The following is a 22223-nucleotide window of genomic DNA, read 5'->3' on the forward strand; positions in this document are numbered from 1 at the left end:
GAATTAGAAATGAACGCTGTCCCGTCAGACTCTAATTCTGGATTCTATCTCCACCATTCAACCGAAATTGACTGATTTGGTCTGGTTTGATAAGGAAAATCAGTCAGCTGTGTAAACTATAAGACCCTAATTAATATGTTACTCAACTATTAAAGGTAAATAAGTCATCCTTGGTTTAATGTTCCCTCTGATATAAACTGTGCACTGAGTTGATTTGTCAAAATAAATTAAATGAAATGTAATTTATTTTAGAAAGAAAGAACTAGACAAGATTGATTTATTTTTTTACCGCTGACAGCTTGGTTCCTGATGTAGCCGTGTGTCCTACGAGTGTCCCAGGAGGATTTAGACAGTCTATAATTAACTAAGGCAGACTTGAGCCAGGGGAGACGAAGCCTAATGCCACTACTGGGATTTATTGGAACTCCATTACACAATCGGATAAAGGTCCCACAGTCAGAGGACTTCAAACGACAGCATAAGCCTTTATGGATCAACTGGAAAAAGGCTTCAATCAAGTAGAAAACCATTGTTATTTAATTTTTGTGTTTATATATTGCATATGCAAAACATAATAAATGTAGCACAGAACTCCTCAGCATAGAAGCCCTCGTTTTATTTTAGACGTGCATGATTCATTTAACCCAGTGATTTAAGCCATAGTGACACTGAGATGTTTAATTGACAATATATCATACATTGATCAGACACAATATTAGACCCAGCAATGGGTTTAAATGTTGCAGGTAATGGGTTTATAGTTTACTCTGGTCAAACATGCATCATATTTTATGTTTTGTTTTTGCAGGCATGGATCTAACCAAGAGCTTAGTGGTCTGAGCATAGCCAGTTTGGTGGGCCTGCACAACTTTTTCTAGACCAACCACCACCTTACCATAATTGTATAAGTGACAGACCTTCACACACTCGACCTCCCTAGTAAGACAACAACACCCACTCAGCAGACATGACAGACAGAGGTTATGGCACATCCAAAGCAAACCTCCGACCCAACGCACCCCCTGTGCTCCCACCTGAGCCGATCGACATCATTCGGATCAAGGCCCGCTCCCGACGGGTCAGGCTCAATGTTGGAGGCCTCACACATGAAGTCCTATGGCGAACGCTAGACCGGTTGCCCAGAACCCGTCTGGGACGACTGAGAGACTGCAATACCCATGAGTCATTGCTGGAGATTTGCGATGACTACAGCCTCGATGAGAACGAGTACTTTTTTGACCGGCACCCGGTGGCTTTCTCCTCCATCTTGAACTTCTACCGAACAGGGAAGCTGCACATGATGGAGGAGATGTGTGCCCTGTCCTTTGGCCAAGAGCTGGACTACTGGGGTATTGATGAAATCTACCTGGAGTCCTGCTGCCAGGCACGGTACCACCAGAAAAAGGAGCAGATGAATGAGGAGCTGAGGAGGGAGGCAGATGCGCTAAGGGAGAATGATGGGGAAGAGGAGGAGCATGGCTGTTGGGCCGACAAAAGACAGAAGCTCTGGGATCTGCTGGAGAAACCCAGCTCATCTGTGGCTGCAAAGGTAACAACAGCTGTAAACACTACTTGATGCCTGAAGCCCAGAGGCTGAGGTTGAAATCATTTTAGGGTTCAACAGAGTAATTGGGCCTGTTCCTCATGTTACACATCAAAATTAGAAGGATAGTCTTCTTTAGCTTGTGAAAACAACAATATTACGGGGGCAACGACAGGGCATGGACAGCACGAAACTGATCTTCATAAAGATCGGTGAAACGATCACTTTTCCATTACTTTAGAATTTTCAATGAAGTTTCATGAGTTTTTTTAGCATAATTAGGCGCTCAAAATGGCTTGAATAATAAGAATACAAATAATAAAAGGAATTCCAATAGGGTGGATGTTGGATTCAGATGTCACACCGATAGCATTGATTTGAACAATTTCTTTTCAAGGTTTTTCATTTATGTTGATGGTACAAAGAAAATGTGAAATATGAGGTCAAATGGACAAAGCCAGACTCCTCAGCTCAACTTGAACAAACAGTTATGACATTTTTATATGTGGTCATTCATAGCCTACACACCTAAAAGATATGACAATACCTTCTTTAACTGTATCTTGTTAGACCCTTCATTTAACTGCTAAACTAAATCACTCACCATTTCTCAACACAGTAACGATGTGAGGAAGCAGGTACCCATTCATGTCATGAGGAAAACTTATATTAAGTTTACTTTTAATAACATTTTTAATAAATTTTAATGCATCAATACATCATAATTTCAGTTGTACTCTGTAGGTTCACAAAGTAAACCCTTTTATGCATTTTATCATTGGACAAAAGATGACACAGTGGCCGGAATAATTAGGCTCCTTTATAACTGTGATTGAATTAAATCCATGTCCAAGTTCCATTACAACACAATCTTGATGATTTCCCACCAATAAAGAGGAGTTTATTATTTGCTCTCTGTTGAACTCACTCCGTAATACTCAATAATTGTATTCAGCCCCAGTTATTCTTCAAAATGAGTCTGGTACACCCATTAAACTCCTGCTCTGTGATAAGCAGCATCCTGTAGATTCATGTAGAAACATCAGGGGCCATTAGAGAGCTGTCTGTCTTAAGTGCGCCATCCTGCACTCTGTCATTTTAGCATCGTTTGACTGTATTATAGTCCTCACCAATGAAAAGGGCTTGGTGTTTAAAGAGTTAATTCACCAAACTTGGCTATAGTAGTATTTATGCAAGTGGACAGGCTGGGTTTTATCTGTTCATGTTTTCAAGTGTCTGTCTCTTACATTGTCGCCTTAACCCCATTGTGAGGACATGAATGCTATTCAGATCTCACATTGAAAAATTACCATTCCCCCAGAGGCAGTGTCCCTGTTACTCTGGATGATCTAAAAACACAGTGAACAGGTTTCAGTGGAAGTGCTCACTTTGGATCAAACTCAAACTCACATATGTATACCCAACATGGAAGAAAGATATCTGTTTGACACAAGTGTATTCTGTCATAGAACTTTGTGCAGCCAAAATACCAAAGTATTGCACATTGGGAGGAGGTTGGGGTTTCAGGGGAAGCTGCAGTAGCAAAAGAAGAAATGGGACATGGACCAGAATCAAACATCTAAGTTCATTTCAAGTACATAACTTTATCACAGATAGTTTCTGTCATTTAGGGTTGTTGGTATTACACTGATATATGTAAGTATATAGGTTTGGTTGTTTAATATCTAAGAAAATCTTTTCTGCCAGTGAAGGTTTGTCGCAGCCATTTGCCATTGAGAGTGACATAGAGGACAATATGTCCGATTTGGAGGAGAATGTTGAGGAGGACCCTGATTATGAGACATCCTCTTCTAATGTGAATAAGAAGAGGATGTTGAAGTTCTTCACTTCAACAACTGGGTTGACTTATTGCTGCTTATATAATCAAAACCGTCCCCACATAAAATCAGCATTTGTGCTCTTCATAACATTTGAGAGGGATATAATTGAGAAGACAAAGGGGAAGGTACACGTATGGGTACAGTTGGAAAAACTTGGTTGCTCATTTTGGCAGGATACTACAAATCAAAAGATGTGTCGACAACAAGTAGTAGGAATACTGGAAGGGTAATATTTCCAGCCAACATATATTTGAAGACACACCGTGTTTTTTGTCATGTCGTATGCTTTGATCACAGAGAAACAAGGCAGGGCTGATGAGGCCGTGACTGGATTTGTGCAAGACTGCAGACCCTGCCTGATAGAGTGGTTTTTGGGTGTACACTTGTGTGTGTATGCTGAGAGTAGGAGAAGCAGCTTGTGGCTCTGGAGACACTGTAGGTGTTTGGTTGTTTTGCTCCTGCAGTGAACAGCTGTGAACCATGTTGACAACCCATATTTTGATGCTCTTTCCTTCGTATAGAAATTTTGTTAAGCATGTAATGACCCCACCCCACCCGGCCATTTCAATATGCGATTCAGCTGTTAACAACAGCGACATTAAAAAAATGGATCAGACTAAAAAATGTCTTTTCACAGCTTTCACAGGTCAATGTGACCATGTTGTAGGTGTAGTGTCAGCAGGAGGGATAATGCTTAGGCTGCTCTGTGCTGAGAGCCGCTGTGTTTGGCAGAAGTGATGCAGCTCAGCTCTTAACCAAGAGGAGGGCCCCTTCCTTGTGACGTGTGCAGCTCGGTGCTACTTCTGATTAGAATAGAAGCATTACCTGGTCATTTGGAAGACACACAAACACACACATACACACACCGACACAACTTTAGCTCAGATTCCAGAAGGACAACAATCTATAATAGTTTAGTTTTATTGAATAATATATAGTATTAAATGTTCCAATAATAAAGAATAGTGTCATACACTTTTCACAGTCAGTAATGTTCTAGTTTTGAATTTGACTATATTTCTTGACATGTTTCCTTTGCTCTATATGTTGTAGTGAGACACACACAAACACATATACACTCAATTGTTTGCCCACTTACTTTGTCAAGATACTCACTGACATGATGCATTCCCTGAACTCTTTTAGACTAAATGCCATAGCATCTAAATTTCTCTAATCTTAACTTGAAACTGGATTCTGATCCAACTTTTTAAAAGCTCTTTGAAGATGGGTCAGAAAGTGAGCACTGTACAATATGTCCGTACTTCATACAGATACACACCCACATGCACACAGTTGAGAAAAATTTCACAGTCCTCCTTCAAACCCTGGATCTCAATATTAAGTCCAACTGAGTAGTCACCTCACACATACACGCACAACACACACACACACAGTATGACTTAGGAGTATGGCTTAATCTCCTTTGGAGCTTTTACCAAGACTGCTGCTGCTGCAAATAGACAAACTGTTGGCAGGTTTGGATCGTCTGTTCTGTCCACTGTTTGACCTGTCTGAGAGGGGGTGGGGGTTGCAGGTGGATGGAGTAGGAGAGTAACAAGATGAAAGACAGTGAGTCGGTCAGGATGGTCAATCATAATCTAAACATTTTAACCGGACAATACTGAAAGTAGGATTTGAACTTTGACGCAAATTAATTATTTCAAAATATCTATGCCAGACACCTTCGGTCTTTATTCCTTGTAAGTATTTCTTATATACCAATTAACAGTAATTAGGCATTAAATCATTAATTTACTCACAACACACAAACAAACACACAGAGGGTTTGATGAATCATTGGTCCATAGCTGGCCCTCCACCTCTGACTCTATGCTTTTAAAATATTGTTTCTTTTTTTACCCTGTGGACTGCTCTGTGTCAGTGATGAACGCTTCTCTGCAGCTTATAAACAGAAGTCTTTTTACAAGGCATTTTTGTTGAATGTTGGTTTACTAGATTCTTGCTTCTTCGCATGGTTGTTGAAAACAAGGTATATTTACAGTTCAGTGTTTTATTTTTCTATTTAAATAAAAAATATAATTGTATTATTATTCTAATTATTCTAATTATTATGTGCAGGTGTAGATGAGAGTGAAAGTGAAGGCAATTTTAAGTTATTGTTGTTTTACGTATAAAAACATCCATTTCAATCAGGAGAGACTTTGATTCAACCTTTTAACACACAGGAAGTGATGTGAAAGTTATAGTCTTTGGCATATTAGACCTCTATGTGTCGTCATCGGGATTAAGAGAGGGTGGAGCACAATGTTGTACAGGAATACTCCCGGGGTCTAGAGAGCGGGGGGCGTAAATCGCTCAATCAAATTTGCTTGTATGGCCCATATTCATGAATAATGGTCTCAAAGGGCTTAAGTATTGAACCCTCAACAGGAGTAAATCTAGCAAAAAGCCCTATCAACAGAAAAAAATTATTGAACGTAGAAACATCCGAGAGAGCCACATGTGAGGGATCCCTCTCCCAGGACAAACAGAAGTGCAGTAGATAATACGTGTAAAGGAGAACATCATCAAAATACTTTTGCAAGTATTTATGAAATTTATTAGATAAACAGTTTGTAACACAATGAAAATTAAAAGAATGGAGGACTTATTGTCAGTTATGGTAGAAGACTTTATATGAGTATGCATATTGCTCATCCAGCATTCTTGTTGAAATTGGTCTGCGATCAGCTGCCACCATGATCAGATGTCACCATAATTCATAATCCATCATCATAATCCACTGACACTATTGGGATCCATTGTCGTGATCCCCCATCAGCAGCCAACACTATACTGGATGCCCAATACAATCACGTTCAGTTGAGGATCCAGATGAGTAGAAGGATTCTGATGAAGACGGGAGGATATTGGGTCGGAGGTGGGATATGCGCATCACTGAATAACAGCTGACTGCGGAAGAGAGGAGAAGTGATTTTAAATTTGACCACATCCGCATTATAGGCCTTAAAACTATGGAAGACTCTGATTGACCATTTAGAAACGACCACAGTCAGAAAGTCTTCCAGACTGAACTTATGCTGAGCCTCATTAGGTTTTGCAAAGCTTCCTCCTTTAAATATTTTATATGTAGGCTATAGTGGATGATCACAACAAAATTATTAAGCGCATTTGTTTGTTCCCGATGGAGTAGTTTATTATTTATTAATGTCACTGCCTGACACAGTTGCTTATTAAACTGCTGTAAATTGACTCAGATTCCAGAAGGACAACAATCTATGATAGTTTAGTTTTATTGAATAATATATAGTATTAAATGTTCCAATAATAAAGAATAGTGTCATACACTTTTCACAGTCTGTGTAATGTTCTAGTTTTGAATTTGACTATATTTCTTGACATGTTTCCTTGGCTCTATATGTTGTAGTGAGACACACACAAACACATATACACTCAATTGTTTGCCCACTTACTTTCTCAAGATACTCACTGACATAATGCATTCCCTGAACTCTTTGAGACTAAATGCCATAACATCTAAATTTCTCTAATCTTAACTTGAAACTGGATTCTGATCCAACTTTTTAAAAGCTCTTTGAAGATGGGTCAGAAAGTGAGCACTGTACAATATGTCAGTACTTCATACAGATACACACCCACATGCACAAAGTTGAGAAAAATTTCACAGTCCTCCTTCAAACCCTGGATCTCAATATTAAGTCCAACTGAGTAGTCACCTCACACATACACGCACAACACACACACACACACAGTATGATTTAGGAGTATGGCTTAATCTCCTTTGGAGCTTTTACCAAGACTGCTGCTGCTGCAAATAGACAAACTGTTGGCAGGTTTGGATCGTCTGCTCTGTCCACTGTTTGACCTGTCTGAGAGGGGGTGGGGGTTGCAGGTGGATGGAGTAGGAGAGTAACAAGATGAAAGACAGTGAGTCGGTCAGGATGGTCAATCATAATCTAAACATTTTAACCGGACAATACTGAAAGTAGGATTTGAACTTTGACGCAAATTAATTATTTCAAAATATCTATGCCAGACACCTTCGGTCTTTATTCCTTGTAAGTATTTCTTATATACCAATTAACAGTAATTAGGCATTAAATCATTAATTTACTCACAACACACAAACAAACACACAGAGGGTTTGATGAATCATTGGTCCATAGCTGGCCCTCCACCTCTGACTCTATGCTTTTAAAATATTGTTTCTTTTTTTACCCTGTGGACTGCTCTGTGTCAGTGATGAACGCTTCTCTGCAGCTTATAAACAGAAGTCTTTTTACAAGGCATTTTTGTTGAATGTTGGTTTACTAGATTCTTGCTTCTTCGCATGGTTGTTGAAAACAAGGTATATTTACAGTTCAGTGTTTTATTTTTCTATTTAAATAAAAAATATAATTGCATTATTATTCTAATTATTCTAATTATTATGTGCAGGTGTAGATGAGAGTGAAAGTGAAGGCAATTTTAAGTTATTGTTGTTTTACTTATAAAAACATCCATTTCAATCAGGAGAGACTTTGATTCAACCTTTTAACACACAGGAAGTGATGTGAAAGTTATAGTCTTTGGCATATTAGACCTCTATGTGTCGTCATCGGGATTAAGAGGGGGTGGAGCACAATGTTGTACAGGAATACTCCCGGGGTCTAGAGAGCGGGGGGCGTAAATCGCTCAATCAAATTTGCTTGTATGGCCCATATTCATGAATAATGGTCTCAAAGGGCTTAAGTATTGAACCCTCAACAGGAGTAAATCTAGCAAAAAGCCCTATCAACAGAAAAAAATTATTGAACGTAGAAACCTCCGAGAGAGCCACATGTGAGGGATCCCTCTCCCACTAATCCACTGACACTATTGGGATCCATTGTCGTGATCCCCCATCAGCTGCCAACACTACACTGGATGCCCAATACAATCACGTTCAGTTGAGGATCCAGATGAGTAGAAGGATTCTGATGAAGACGGGAGGATATTGGGTCGGAGGTGGGATATGCGCATCACTGAATAACAGCTGACTGCGGAAGAGAGGAGAAGTGATTTTAAATTTGACCACATCCGCATTATAGGCCTTAAAACTATGGAAGACTCTGATTGACCATTTAGAAACGACCACAGTCAGAAAGTCTTCCAGACTGAACTTATGCTGAGCCTCATTAGGTTTTGCAAAGCTTCCTCCAGCATTACCTTTAAATATTTTATATGTAGGCTATAGTGGATGATCACAACAAAATTATTAAGCGCATTTGTTTGTTCCCGATGGAGTAGTTTATTATTTATTAATGTCACTGCCTGACACAGTTGCTTATTAAACTGCTGTAAATTAATTTCTATAAATATATAAAATTCATGGCTGTATTTTTGTGCACACAGTTTGTGTTATGTGTATTGGCCTATCTTTCCTGTTGTGCAGTTAGTTTATCCAGATATGCAGCCCTGTGCATCCTTTCTCACATTGTGCTATATTTACAGGTAACAATCCACAACAAGCTCTGGGTTGCAGGAAAAATAACATAAAAAGGTGAAGACACTTAAAACTGAATGAGTTACTTTTCATAAGAAGCATAGCCATGAGCTGCCAGTCAAATATAAGCAGTACCTCTTCATGGTACCATATTGTTAATAAGCTGTTTAAACTTCATCTCTTTTTTGATTTCATTCTAAATCTAAATGAGTCATTGCTTGTGTGTTGTAAGACGGTAAGTTGCTCCCCAGGTCCACACTTTACTGTAGGAGGAGCCACAAAATTATGTGGATTCACTTATGTACTTAAGCCTGTTGGTATTGAAGGCTAATTCAGAATACATTGATTTATCATTCCAGCAGATAGAGGCTGATGCAAAGTAGTTTGTTCATCCTTTCCACTGTTAATTAGTTAGTGTTCCTCTGTGAGTGGTCCAAAACTGTCCAGAAAGACAGCCTGGCAGCTGGCTGTCTTTCTGGGTTGTTTATGTGTTCCATTTGAATTTTTGGATGCTTGGATTGGGTCTTTACGTTAGAGTTGTAAATTGGCTATGATTGACCAGTGAGACTAATCCTGTTATACGCACACATCACGCTCTCATATGCATATGACAGTAACACAGAGGTGTAATAAAGACAGAGCTGCTAAAACTTTCTGGATTTTTTTATGGTTCTCCTCCAACCTCAAACCAAGCATGAAGAAGAACTGAATTATATCATGTAACTGAGCAATATTCCTCAATTTATCTGCTCTCCACAAAGTGCCCTCAGAGTCACATTATAACAATAGTGGCGAATATGCCTGGTTATGCTGTGAATCATTTCACAATCAATAATGTTAATTGGTAAAAGGTCTGTATGTATATAACGCTTTTCTAGTCCTGATGACCACTCAAAGAACTTTACAGTACTAGTCTATTGCCATTCACCCATTCACACACACATTCAGTGCAGTGCCTCTATGAGCACTGCTATTAGGGGCAATTTAGGGTTCAGTATCTTGCCCAAGGATGATCGTATATTCTGTTATAATGACAAATTGTATGCTATGATAATGGGAAAATATCTTTTTATACCATTCAAAGCACTTTACATTCATAAATAATAATAATAAAAATAATAATAATTATAATAACCTTATTTGTATCACACTTATCTAAACAATGTTACAAATGGTTTATAAAAATCCCTTGCAAAAAAGAATGAACCAAAATAAAAGATAGTTGATTCAGTTGAATTTTAAGCACCAAATCATAACATATTAATGTCGAGACCTTAATATTTATAGAGAAACCCAACAGTCCCCACAATTTTGTGACTCACCTATTCACCACCACCATATATGCAATACTTTTTCTATCAAGTAGGACACTTCGGAAAGCAGACTTTAGAGGCCTTGGATTGTGCCACATATCCCTGGGTAGTAAATTACCCTCTCTCCCTCCTGAGCCACATAAAATAAACTTTCCACCCTTAGAACACGATAGTGGTTACATTTTAAGTCTTTATCTGTACAGCAATTGAACTTTTTTTTATGTGGGAAGTGTGAATTTAAGGTGAAGTCACCATCCGCGGTTTCACCTCTGGCTGTATATTGTGTCCTTGTTAAGACATTTGCACAGTAGATGTGCTACTTTTAGTTTTTCCTGTTGGCTTGAGATTAAACAGATCTTAATCACAGAATTGACTGTGTCAGTGGCACCATCCTCCATCGCTCAGCATAGTTAGATTCGTCTTTTGAATATCGTCTTTTCAAATATATTTTTTTAATTGTCTATGTGACACATTAACAAAAAATTCCTAAGAATGACCTAAGCCAATAGCCTCACAATGGAGAAGCCATCATTGTGGTTCATTGTAGTTGTAGTAATTGCTGTGCCTGGATAAATAATAACACATATTATGCAAATCTTCTTGCTAAGTGTTATGACAATACCTGGGTTCAAACCTTCAGGTCACAGAACCAATGAATTTTTTTTCCCGCTGAGCAGGTTGACTTGACTCCTTTATTCTAATTGAGTTTGGTCCTCACACTTATTGCTTCTGTACTGCCCTGCTAAGTCTAGCTAGCCAAACATTCCCATAAGCTGCTAAAAGAAAATAATTGTTTTGCATCATATTTAATCAATTCCACCATCGGAGAGATCCACAATTACGAGGGAAACAGGACTGTGGTATCTTAGCTTGGACAAGGAAACAGTTATCACACGTGACGACTGAACAATCAAATAAAGCTTAGTGCATACCAGCAGAGGCTTCTCTTGGAATAATTACTGTATTTCTCACTCTGACCACCGACACCACCCAATGCAGCAAATTTGTTTCATCCAGATCCTTGAAGTCTCCCTCATTGCACATCAGATCCCCAGATTTCCCCCAGAGGTCTCCATGGCCTCATCTTTTACAGCTGCTTTCTCTTCAATAGTGTGGGGCAGGTATCAGCATGTTTGAGGCCATTCTTGGTTGAGAATCTCTGTTAGAATAAATGCTGGATTGTTCACTTAAGAAATATTGCAGTCTAGTACAAACAGATTGTGCCTGATTCAAGGTGTGTTGTAAATGTTGGCTCCTAAAAACGCTGCACATATATTGAGCATAACAATAACATTAACTTTTCCATTGGATATGGTACTGGCTTTTAGAGCTAACATTTTGGATAACTTCAAAGTCATCTGTTTGAACACTCATCCATATTTTCGGGATTCAAGATCTGTAATTTGCATGGTATTGCTGGAGCTAATGATCTAAGTCATTGCTACTATGTGGCAGACAGACTAAAATTAAGCACATTGAATTAGTACATTTTTTATAAATCCCCCCTCAAAAAAAGCAAAACAAGCAAATTCCAATTTAAAACCATTGCATTTTCATTCCATTTTACAACATTCAATGTTATTAAAATATAATCAAAACGTGATCATGTACGTGATATATATTTATCTATACATTTATGTGATAGTAATCTTTGCTGATTTTAATTACCTTTTTTGAAATATATTACATCATGTAAATTGCATGCAATCAACCACTATCCAGCCCTATTAGTGACATAATAATTTATAATGTTTGAATATTTTTTTTAGACCTCGGAAAACACATTGAGGGATAAGACCCTCATTTTCAATGGTGCCGAGGGTACAATAAAGAGTTGATACATAGAAGAGTTAATACATTGAATAAATAAGAATGAAATAAATATGCATATATATATATACAATGTAATAGTTTTCAAAATATTATGATTCATCCCATAGGGACCATGAAACTCTCTCTCTCTCTCTCTCTCTCTCTCTCTCAAACACAACCACACAGTCTCATACTGGCCAGAAATAAGATTATTTGGACCTGTGTCTATTTGCATATAATGCAGGGGAGTGAGATGACATGTGGTCACTGAAGACACATTATAGTGTCATAAACTGATGAGCGCAGAACTGTTTACTTATGACGGCATCACCAGAGAGGCATGTTAATATAGATAAGACCTGGGTCATATTGTTCAGAGTTCTTTGTTGGTGGATCAATGTTAAATGTTCTCAAAGTGTTATTGATCAGCTGAATTTTAAATTGGGAACCTGTATTAATTCTTCCTGCACTGCAGGTTCCAAAGCAGCTTGTGTATTCCTAGAACTGCTTTAAATCTGACCTGGGTGCCAAGGTCACAGCATTTGGCAGCCATTAAGCCATTAAGACGCTGAAGCGTGGACACACTTTGATATACCCGCTCTCTTTACTTTCCTGTCCTGTCTCGCATTGGTTTATAACTTCTCTCTTATCTTTCTCTGTGTCTCAGTTTTTTCCCCGGGCTTTGAACAAAGTCACTCTATGGATGATGATTATCACTCATGATGATTAGGGACATTTAACATGACTGTGAGATGCCATACAATCTCTTGTCAGAAATGGCAGAGACAATCCTCCCCTCTCGTGATTTCACTGGAATTGTCACAGGGACAAGTATTAAAAAACAGATAAAAAGAAAAATAATGCCCCTTAACAGATCATTATGTGCATGCCAGGCCACAGTTTCAGTTCTTGGGGTGACATATTATCCTACACTTCTTTATTAATTTGTTTTATTCTTTCAGTGAATTGAATTGGTTATGAATGGCATTACTTTCATCTTAAGCCAATATACTCCTAATACATGTTTTTAAGTAAAGACATCCCTCTTTACATTGAAATAATCATTAAATGACCTAAAACATAGAACTAGTATTATCAAAGAATATCGTGAGAAACAAAAACATTAAAAAACAAGTTTTCCTTAAAATCTTTTATTATTGTTAATTCATCAAAATGAGTAGTACCATAAACCATTTAATTTAAAGACAGAAGATATAGAATGTTTCTAATGAAATACTGAAAGACTTTAATTATTCCTCTAGCTTTGGACTTATTGGTAGCCTATTATAAAATCGAAAGGGGTGTGTATATCCCTATGCAAAAAGAGAAGCTATGCCATATGAATCATTAATCGTAGTTACAAAGTGGATTCTTGTTACAGAAACTCTGTATCACAGTAACATTATGTAGATACGTCCTAATTCTTTGACATAGGACATATGTTTTCCTTTTACATTCACCCATTCACACACACATTCATACAGTGCATCTATTCTGAGCACTTTGTTATTCTATGGGGGGCCATTCGGGGTTCAGCATCTTGCCCAAGGACACTTCGGCATGCAGATGGGTCAGACTGGGGATCGTACCGCCGACCTTCAGGTTGGAAGACGACCACTCTACCCCACAGCCGCCCTATATATTGACTTTAGAATTTGACCTCAGAGGTGTACACGCTCAGCACCACTCTGATAACCACTCAGAATTCAGACTTCATTTATGATATCTTCTGTATGCACTCAGATGGATACTAACAAAATTAGGAGGTATTTACTTTCACCATTTAGATAACCTTTATAGAATCCCTCAACTGTCATTCCTTTAAGCATCTATCAGATACAGGTGTTTTTATCAGTCTGTTTTGACCTTCAATATATTATTATTGTTATTATATCTGTATTTATTCATCTAATTATATAACACTTTACTTGTGGACCAACTGTTGCCTTAGTCTTCCTGTTGGAGGAGGAAAGAATGAGTAACCACTTCTAACCTCTTTCTATCCTTTCTATAGATAGCAACACAATCCTATTACAATTATCCTGAAATGTCCTAGCAAGGGCTGCAGAGAGAAGACTCAGACTGCACATGCTTCAGCTACCTCACTAAGCCCGTTTTAAAACAGGAGGTGTAGATAGTAGTGTTGAATCCCTTCAGTGACCCATGCTGGGCAAACTAAAATGACTGTAGTTTATAATCATCCAGGAATGTGAGTGAATATGGTCACAGTTCCATCATCTTTGAACTTAAATACTAAGGAGCAAAAATGTATTCACTTTGTTCACATTTTACTCAACAAATAAAATATTGATGCTTGAATATCTGCTAGCCCTTTGACCAAATCTTGCTGGTATAATATTTATATAAATATAATATATACATAATATACACAATACATTTTTTTTGGTAACAAGTGTGTAGTAAAGTAACCACCAGAATGGTTTCAGATGTCTATATGGTTCAACCAAAAGCAGATAAAAGATCTGTTCGAAGAGATTAAATTGTAAAATACTGGTGCGCTTATATGCATTCATTATTGTCTAATTAACGGAAAGATCATCATGAGTTAATGCGTGACTCATTAAGAACTAAGGCATTAATCTAAAGAAATGCAGACTGAGTCATATATAAATAGTAATTAATTAAGTCTGCCATTATGGATTAATTCCCTTCCCATGTCTAGTATATTCATACTGTTTATTAATGTGTTAATCACAAAGCAAAACAGCAAAACACTCAGTGGGGTCGAAAAAGTCTGAGACTGTCGGTCCTGTCTTTATAAAGGAAAAACAAATTGATAGTTTGAAAAAAACTGAATGTCACAAAGGGTTTGCAAGATCTGGCAATTTTTTTATTTACTTTTTCAATGTACTTCCGGTTCAGTTCGGTAACATGGAAACTACAATAATGGAGTGGTTCGTAGATCTTTACTTTGGGCTTGGCCTCAAATATAAAGATCAAAAATCTGTGCTTGGGACTAAGTACGGGTTTCCCATAAATGAAAGACATCTTAAGAGAATACTCGGCACAAGGGGACTTGCTTTCTGCAAAGCATACTCTGAACTTGAGGTCCTGGTTGACTTTAAATGCAACCAGCCGCAGTTCTACTATAGGCAGATTCAGGGGTTCCGATGGATGTACAATAAATGCAGAGAACATGGACTGTGCCTGAGGTAAGAGGATGTGTGCTTGGTGTTGAAGGAGCAGGATCCCGGAGGAGTATCACTAAGGCAAGCAGGATGTCTTAGACAGTGGATTTACTTCTCAAGAGGACCGAACTTCACCTGGCACCTAGAGCAGGGCAGCCAGGTCAAAGTTTAATTTGCACAGAGCATGTGCCTGAGTATTGTCTTTCATTTAAGAAAAACCCTTACCTAAAACCTTTGCGAGATCTTGCAAAAGTACAAGTTTTTTCTCTATGTCCCTTCCTGGGCCCTGTAGTAACCAACTGTGATACATACATTTTTTTGCTGTGGCAATGATCAGGCCAATATTTTCCTCCAAAATACATCGAGCCATACATAAGAGTTGACACCAAAATACCATTTTGTCTTGAGAGTGACAAATGTTCTTCAACAGTCTAGGGGACCATGACGTTTGATGTATCAGCCAGTAAGTGTATTCTGCAAAGATCTCTGACTCAAACATCTGCTTAACCCATTAGCAAACATTTAATCAAGGGGTTTCCTATAAAAATGTGCACAGTACAGTAATGCCTGCACAGTAAGGGATACAAATGTATATTAAGTATGAATAGAGGCAACCGAGTTGGCAATTTTAAATCCAATTCAGTTCTATTTATATAGTACCAAAACACAACATACATTATCTCAGGGAACTTTACATGGTAAGGTTGGTTTCATTATACAAAATGATACTGTAACCATTACCACAATGGTATGGAACTGATCTGTTTTCTATTTCTGGTCGAGCAGCACTACATTTTCATACAGTTTGAAGAAAATATCATGTACACAAAAACAGAGAATTGCTGATCTGAAGTAATAAGAATTTAATGTTAAGGATAAATTACTCGACAATAAAAAAACTTATAAGAAGTTATTCTTATTAGTAATGTAATTTAGAATTTAGAGTTTTAGTAGAGCTTATTTTATCATGATCATATTTTGTGAGAACAGTCCCTATTCTTTATATCAGTCCTCTGACTTTGTCTTTTCAACATTCAGTTGCTCTGACTATAGGCTGACCATTTATTTTTTAAATCCTGTGGATCACAAAATGCCCATTGGTTATGGTCATGTTTTATATATAAATATGACATGTGCAGTTCTAATATGAAAAAGGCAATAACTTCCTTCATTCAGAACATAATTCTGGTAATTCTATATTTTATTTTACTTTTATTCTCTCCTGTCTACTCTGAGCACTGGTGTTTTTTAACAGGTGGTGTACCATCCAAGAAAAACACATTTGGAACGACATCTGGCTGCAATGACACATCTTTGCAGCCGAGAGTATGAGAGAAAGATTTGTCTGTCACACAGACAAGGCTGTCTGGTGAATCCGAAGTTTAAAAAAAGCTCCTAAGAGTCAAGAGTTGCAGAAAAGAGCGTATTTATTTGTCAGGCCAACCCTCTAGGGCAGGTGTAAACTGTTGAAATTCATAGAGGTCCAGATGGAGAATATTTCTTCAAGCAAAGATCCACAGTATCATAATGTATAACTATTGTGATGATTCAGTGCAGCACAGTCCCCTTATGAACCCACTTTCAAATTCACTAGACCTAGATTTTCATTTGGATCAGCTCAAAACTCATATCAGTGTCCTAAAACTGACAGATTTTTTTCATCAAGATCTTATAATTAGTCTATGTGAAATCAACAAAATTCAGCAAAATGCTCTATCTTGCAATGTTTCAAAAGTGAAAAAAAAAATTCCATACTCCTCCACCGCGTTTTGTGATTATCTGACCAGTAGATTTTGGTACCCATTTAGGTAAATGGGCATTTCCAATAATGCCTGACTCCAATATAGTCAAAACAGACAATTGAATAGGATAATCACAATGCCTGTGCACATTACCTCTATGGGTTTATGCTTGCAGGAAAAAGGCCATTACTTATTACTAAAGAATTCTATCTGACCTAAAGCCATTATGTTCTCATATTTTATATGCCTAATGTTTCATAAAGAATAGCATGGCCTTTTGTATGATTGTCATTAAGGCCGGCATGAAGTAAATACATTTGATCACCAAAACCATTAAGTTTCATCTTCTAGGGACTATCCAATAGTCGGGACGATAAATTACTCAAATCCAAACAGGTCAACTGCATGATTCCATTTAAGGATAAGTCAGATCATTAGTCAGTCATGAGAGTTAATCCTCTAGAGAACGTGACAAACCACCCACAGTTATGGAGGCATTTCAATCTAAGCTAAGGTTCTTGACAAACCAGTCAATACATTCATTAAGCTAGGGATGCCAAACATAACAACAGGGCTCTGCATCCCTTAATCTGACCATGTAGGGATATAGAGATATGGAGGAAGAACAAAATGTGTTTTGCAGTATATAAATATGTCAATATAGTAACCTTCAATCTTAACTTTGTCTTGCAGGTACTGGCCATGATCTCCATCCTATTTATCATTATTTCCACCATCTCATTGTCTCTCAACACATTGCCTGAACTGCAAGTGGTAGATGAATTTGGCCAGTTCAATGATAACCCCAGTCTGGCCCACGTGGAGGCTGTGTGCATTGCCTGGTTTACCATGGAGTATATGCTGCGCCTGCTCTCAGCACCCGACAAGTGGGATTTCATCAAAGCACCACTAAACATCATTGATTTGCTGGCTATAATGCCTTACTATGTGACCCTCTGCCTAACTGAGTCTAACAAGAATGTGATGCAATTCCAGAATGTGCGCCGTGTGGTCCAGATCTTTCGAATTATGAGGATCCTGAGGATACTGAAGCTAGCCAGGCACTCAACAGGGCTTCAGTCTTTAGGCTTCACTCTGCGAAGGAGCTACAATGAGTTGGGTCTGCTCATCTTATTCTTAGCCATGGGCATTATGATATTCTCTAGCTTGGTGTTCTTTGCAGAGAAGGATGAGGATGCCACCAAATTCACCAGTATCCCCGCCTCCTTCTGGTGGGCTACAATTACTATGACCACTGTTGGTTATGGAGATATCTACCCTAAAACCCTGCTGGGTAAGATTGTGGGAGGGCTTTGCTGTATAGCAGGTGTGTTAGTCATTGCCCTTCCTATCCCAATCATTGTCAACAACTTCTCTGAGTTCTACAGAGAGCAAAAGAGGCAGGAGAAAGCAGTCAAGAGGAGGGAAGCCCTTGAAAGAGCCAAACGCAGTGGAAGCATTATCTCTATCAACCTAAAGGATGCTTTTGCACGCAGTATGGAACTCACAGATGTGTTAGTGGAAAAGAGAGAGGACAGCAAGTGTCCTGTGGATAATCACCTCTCACCCAGCCGCTGGAGCTACCACAAACACTACACTAATGCCGAGGGGGCTAGTCCAGCTAGGTCTCAACATTCTCATTATCAGGAAGTAGCTCAGCAGGGCTCTCCTGAACGAGCCAAGCTCTCATGTAACAAAACTACCCCTCAACACCTCAGTGCAAAGAGGTTAGAAGAGACTTACAACAAGACAGCAAACACCCAGGAACAACGGAAAAAAATTATAGAGGAGCAGGTAGAGATGAAAACCATGACCTCCACACAAGTCCAGCAAAATTCACCTGATGTCAGCCAAACTGGTGCTAGACACCAACGCATCCCCCCTCCTTTGGATCTAAGTCAGATAAGCACCATGGAAGTAAACAGGGGCCCTGACAGCATCCAATCAGGTACTATCATCAAAGAGGGTTTGTATGAGTTTGTGTCTTGCCCCAAAGGAAGTGGGGCTGGGGGAGCCCTGAAGGTTGACTTCATTGAATCCCAAGATGACGTGCTTATAGCTGTGATGACACCTAATGCAACCCCAGCCTCTACTGGCTCAACCAAGCTTGCTCAACTACTTTCTGATGACATTATCTCAAGGTTTTATCCACCTCCAAGTTCTGCAACACTGGAAGTTAATTCTCCGCTGGCGATCCTGCAATCCCCATCTCTACCCCAGCAATCTGTCAGTCCAAGCTACTCCCATGGGGGAGGTGAAGGCTCAGCAGCCAGGAGCTTAGAAGGTGAAGGGCAGCTCACAGGCTTAAGCCACCAGAGAAGGAATCACATGGAGAGGTCTGTAATTGCCTCAAGTAGCAGTGCTAGCCCACTGTCGTCAAAAGCCTGCCTCCTCAACTGCACCCAGCAGCTAGTAACTGTGAAAGCAGGGGAGGAAGGAGCGGAGGAGGAAGCAGAACAGTGTGGCGAGAAACAAGAAAATCACATTGCTCTGGACGGATGCATGACACCACCCTGTGAAACAAGCATGTAGGCTTTAAAGCGGAAGAGGTTTACTGACAAGGATGTCAACTGATGGGTTGAGGAAATCCCCCAAAACTTTTGGGCTCTCACCTCTGTCTTGGCAAATCACTACTTTCCACAAACTGATATCTCTTTATTGTTGTCACATGGATTATTTATGAAGCACTGAGGGAAGTCAGAAGCTTGACTTAGTCAGAACCTAAGTTGTTACTGATTTGCTCTTTGAGGACCAGACTAATGGGCAAGAAGAGAAAACAATGACAACTGATCTCTTAGGGCTCAAATGTGAGCATAAAAGCCTTTTGTGAATGATAACATTTACGACTATCCTGGAGAGGTCTTGTGTACAACTCAACAGGTATAAATAACAGTTTCGTATTGCTTGCTATATAGGCCTATTTATTTTGATGGACTACTTGCACCAAGGAAAGACAGAAGTTGGAGGGATATTATATTTTTATATTTGTCTAATCAACTTTGGAAAATGTATATTTTGCAAGACTTGAAAAACTATGATCAGTCATTATTCTGTGTAAAGATTTCTCATCATTATCACATATCAAACACAAGCAAACAAGGAAGGACAAAAAGTCCTACTCTAATAACTTAGTGTGACACATATAGAATTGCACAGTTCAAGACTAAATATCTTCTGTACACCGATGCCTGTCTCAGTGCTTCAACAATGGATGTTTGTTTTCCTATAAAACCTGCACTGAAAAAAGACTCTTGAAATTGAAAAGGGAATGGGATAGTGATGAAAATGTTATTTTTTATGAAATGCTAGACCACTGTCCACCAAAGGAGAGATCTTGGTCTCACATAGAAACAGGTGAAATGAGCAGACAAATAAAAACAGAAAGACAGAGAAGTTCAATGAATACTCATGTTTGAGTCATCACACTCTGCCCGTCCTGAATGTATTATGCCAGGTGAGTGAGGCTTACTCCAATGCAACACAAGCTCTTTATGTGACTGACATATAGGCAACCATCTTAAATTCAGGAATATCAACTGAGCAGCTTGACAAAAATCACCCAAACACCCTATCTGTTTTGGTCTCTGTGTGACTAGTGTCTTATTTAAGATGGTTGAATATAACATTGGTCTTACCTGTTATTGTGACAATAATTTGATTCTGAAATAACAATGATGTACTTTCAAGTTACTTGCTGTGATCTGGGAACATGATGACTTCAAAGAAATGATGAGCAATAAGTCAGAAGACACGAGCAGTAGGACATGTTGGAAGATAATGAAGGCAAAAGCATTACCCAAATATCCATCATGGATTACAGACCCACCACCATAATTAATGCCTCAGTATGCATCAAAGAAAGTATCTTACTGATTTTAATGGGGCAGGAGCGGCATCAAACACTTTTCCAGTTTGATCAGCCAGGAGTGAAAATAGTAAAGTTTAAACCTCTCTGTCTATTTCTTTTTTTTAAATTCTTTATACTTCGTTACATTTTTATGAACAACCCTGTGCCACGCTGAATGTTTTCAAAGAGAGGTTGTCTGAAAAGCGTGCCATTATATTATATTACAATTATATTATAATTAAGACTGTAAATACATCATTTTTTCACCCCACCTTCAATAGTGACATTTCTGAACGGATGTAAATGCATTTAAACTACTTTCTTTCAAGAATTAATATCTTCAAACTCTTTGCTGAAGTTGATATATTGAATGTTGTTGTAGTGATGTCACCATGCTCACAGACCTCAACAATTCACCTTGAAAGTGTGTAATTCTAACCAAAAGAAGAGATGGGCAATACTACTGAAATAAGACCAAGTGGTTATTAACAATATATCCTTTGAGGGAGGAGGTGTATGTTCACCCCACAGGCCCTCAGTCATGCAAATGCTGCACATATGAAGACTGTGGCCCATTAGCTCCTGTGAATCCACACACTGTGCGGTTCTAACAAGTCCATGTCCATGTATGATACTGTAGACAGTGTGAAAGCATGTGTCTGCGTGACTAATTTTGCATGGGGCTGATTGTAATGTAAAGGTAGTCTAACAGTGACCTCTACAGGCATTCTCTAGGCACTTGAATGAAAGGACATATGTCTCTTTAGCACTCTGTGTAATGTGTACAATGTATAGGCTCTTCTTTGTTTGGATCAGTTGTGCAGTTTGAATGCATGCTGATGCTATCGAGGCCACATTTAGCTGTGGGCACAACCGATTATTCACACACAGAGTGAGCGTATGGTGATGGGGCCTGTCACAAGGTGTAACATGTATTATGATTGTGTATTCCGACTGTTTCTAGATGAAGATTTAAAACTGATTTAGTGCATTATTTAAGAAAAACTTGAAGCTGTGTTGTTAACATCTCAGTATATTTAAAAATGTGTGCCTTTTCATAAATAGAAAAATTTATGAGAAGGAAAAAAACCTGTACAGTATGGCCAGATTTTTTGTTTTATTTGTCTCTCTTGATTTTTTTTCTGTGATAGTGTATAATCTGGGTCTATATCTCAGGGTTTGCATACATTTACAGAATTATGTTGTTCTCGCATCAACTTTAGCGTCAGTTATTTAGTTTTCATGCATCATGGCTTACATTTCTAACCTCACTGTGTCAGGATGTCATTTTATTTCAGCAAGTGGAAGTTTTTGTGGAATGCAGTGGCTTCAGGTTCAGTAGCGAGTTCAGCTTGGCTCACTTTTGTTGCTGCAGCAGCATCCTGTATATGAACTGCAGCACTATAATAAAAAGACAGCTAACATTTAGTAGGTGTTAGTAAACTATAACAAAGACTAATGCCACCACAAAAGGTTTAAAATCATCATACTTACTCATAACTTTTGCTTCTGTAACTGATCACATCA

General features: G+C 38.5%; 1 protein-coding gene across 1 annotated transcript; it reads left to right on the forward strand.

Annotated features, from left to right (window-relative positions):
• Positions 1-967: 967 nt before the first annotated feature.
• LOC128455045 (potassium voltage-gated channel subfamily B member 2-like) lies at positions 968-19381 on the forward strand. The gene is made up of 2 exons (XM_053438671.1): positions 968-1549; positions 17543-19381. The coding sequence occupies exons 1-2, from the start codon at positions 968-970 to the stop codon at positions 19379-19381; spliced, it is 2421 nt and encodes an 806-aa protein (XP_053294646.1).
• The last annotated feature ends 2842 nt before the right edge of the window (positions 19382-22223 follow it).

Source organism: Pleuronectes platessa, chromosome 13 (genome assembly GCF_947347685.1).
Source record: "Pleuronectes platessa chromosome 13, fPlePla1.1, whole genome shotgun sequence".
Classification (NCBI taxonomy): domain Eukaryota; kingdom Metazoa; phylum Chordata; class Actinopteri; order Pleuronectiformes; family Pleuronectidae; genus Pleuronectes; species Pleuronectes platessa.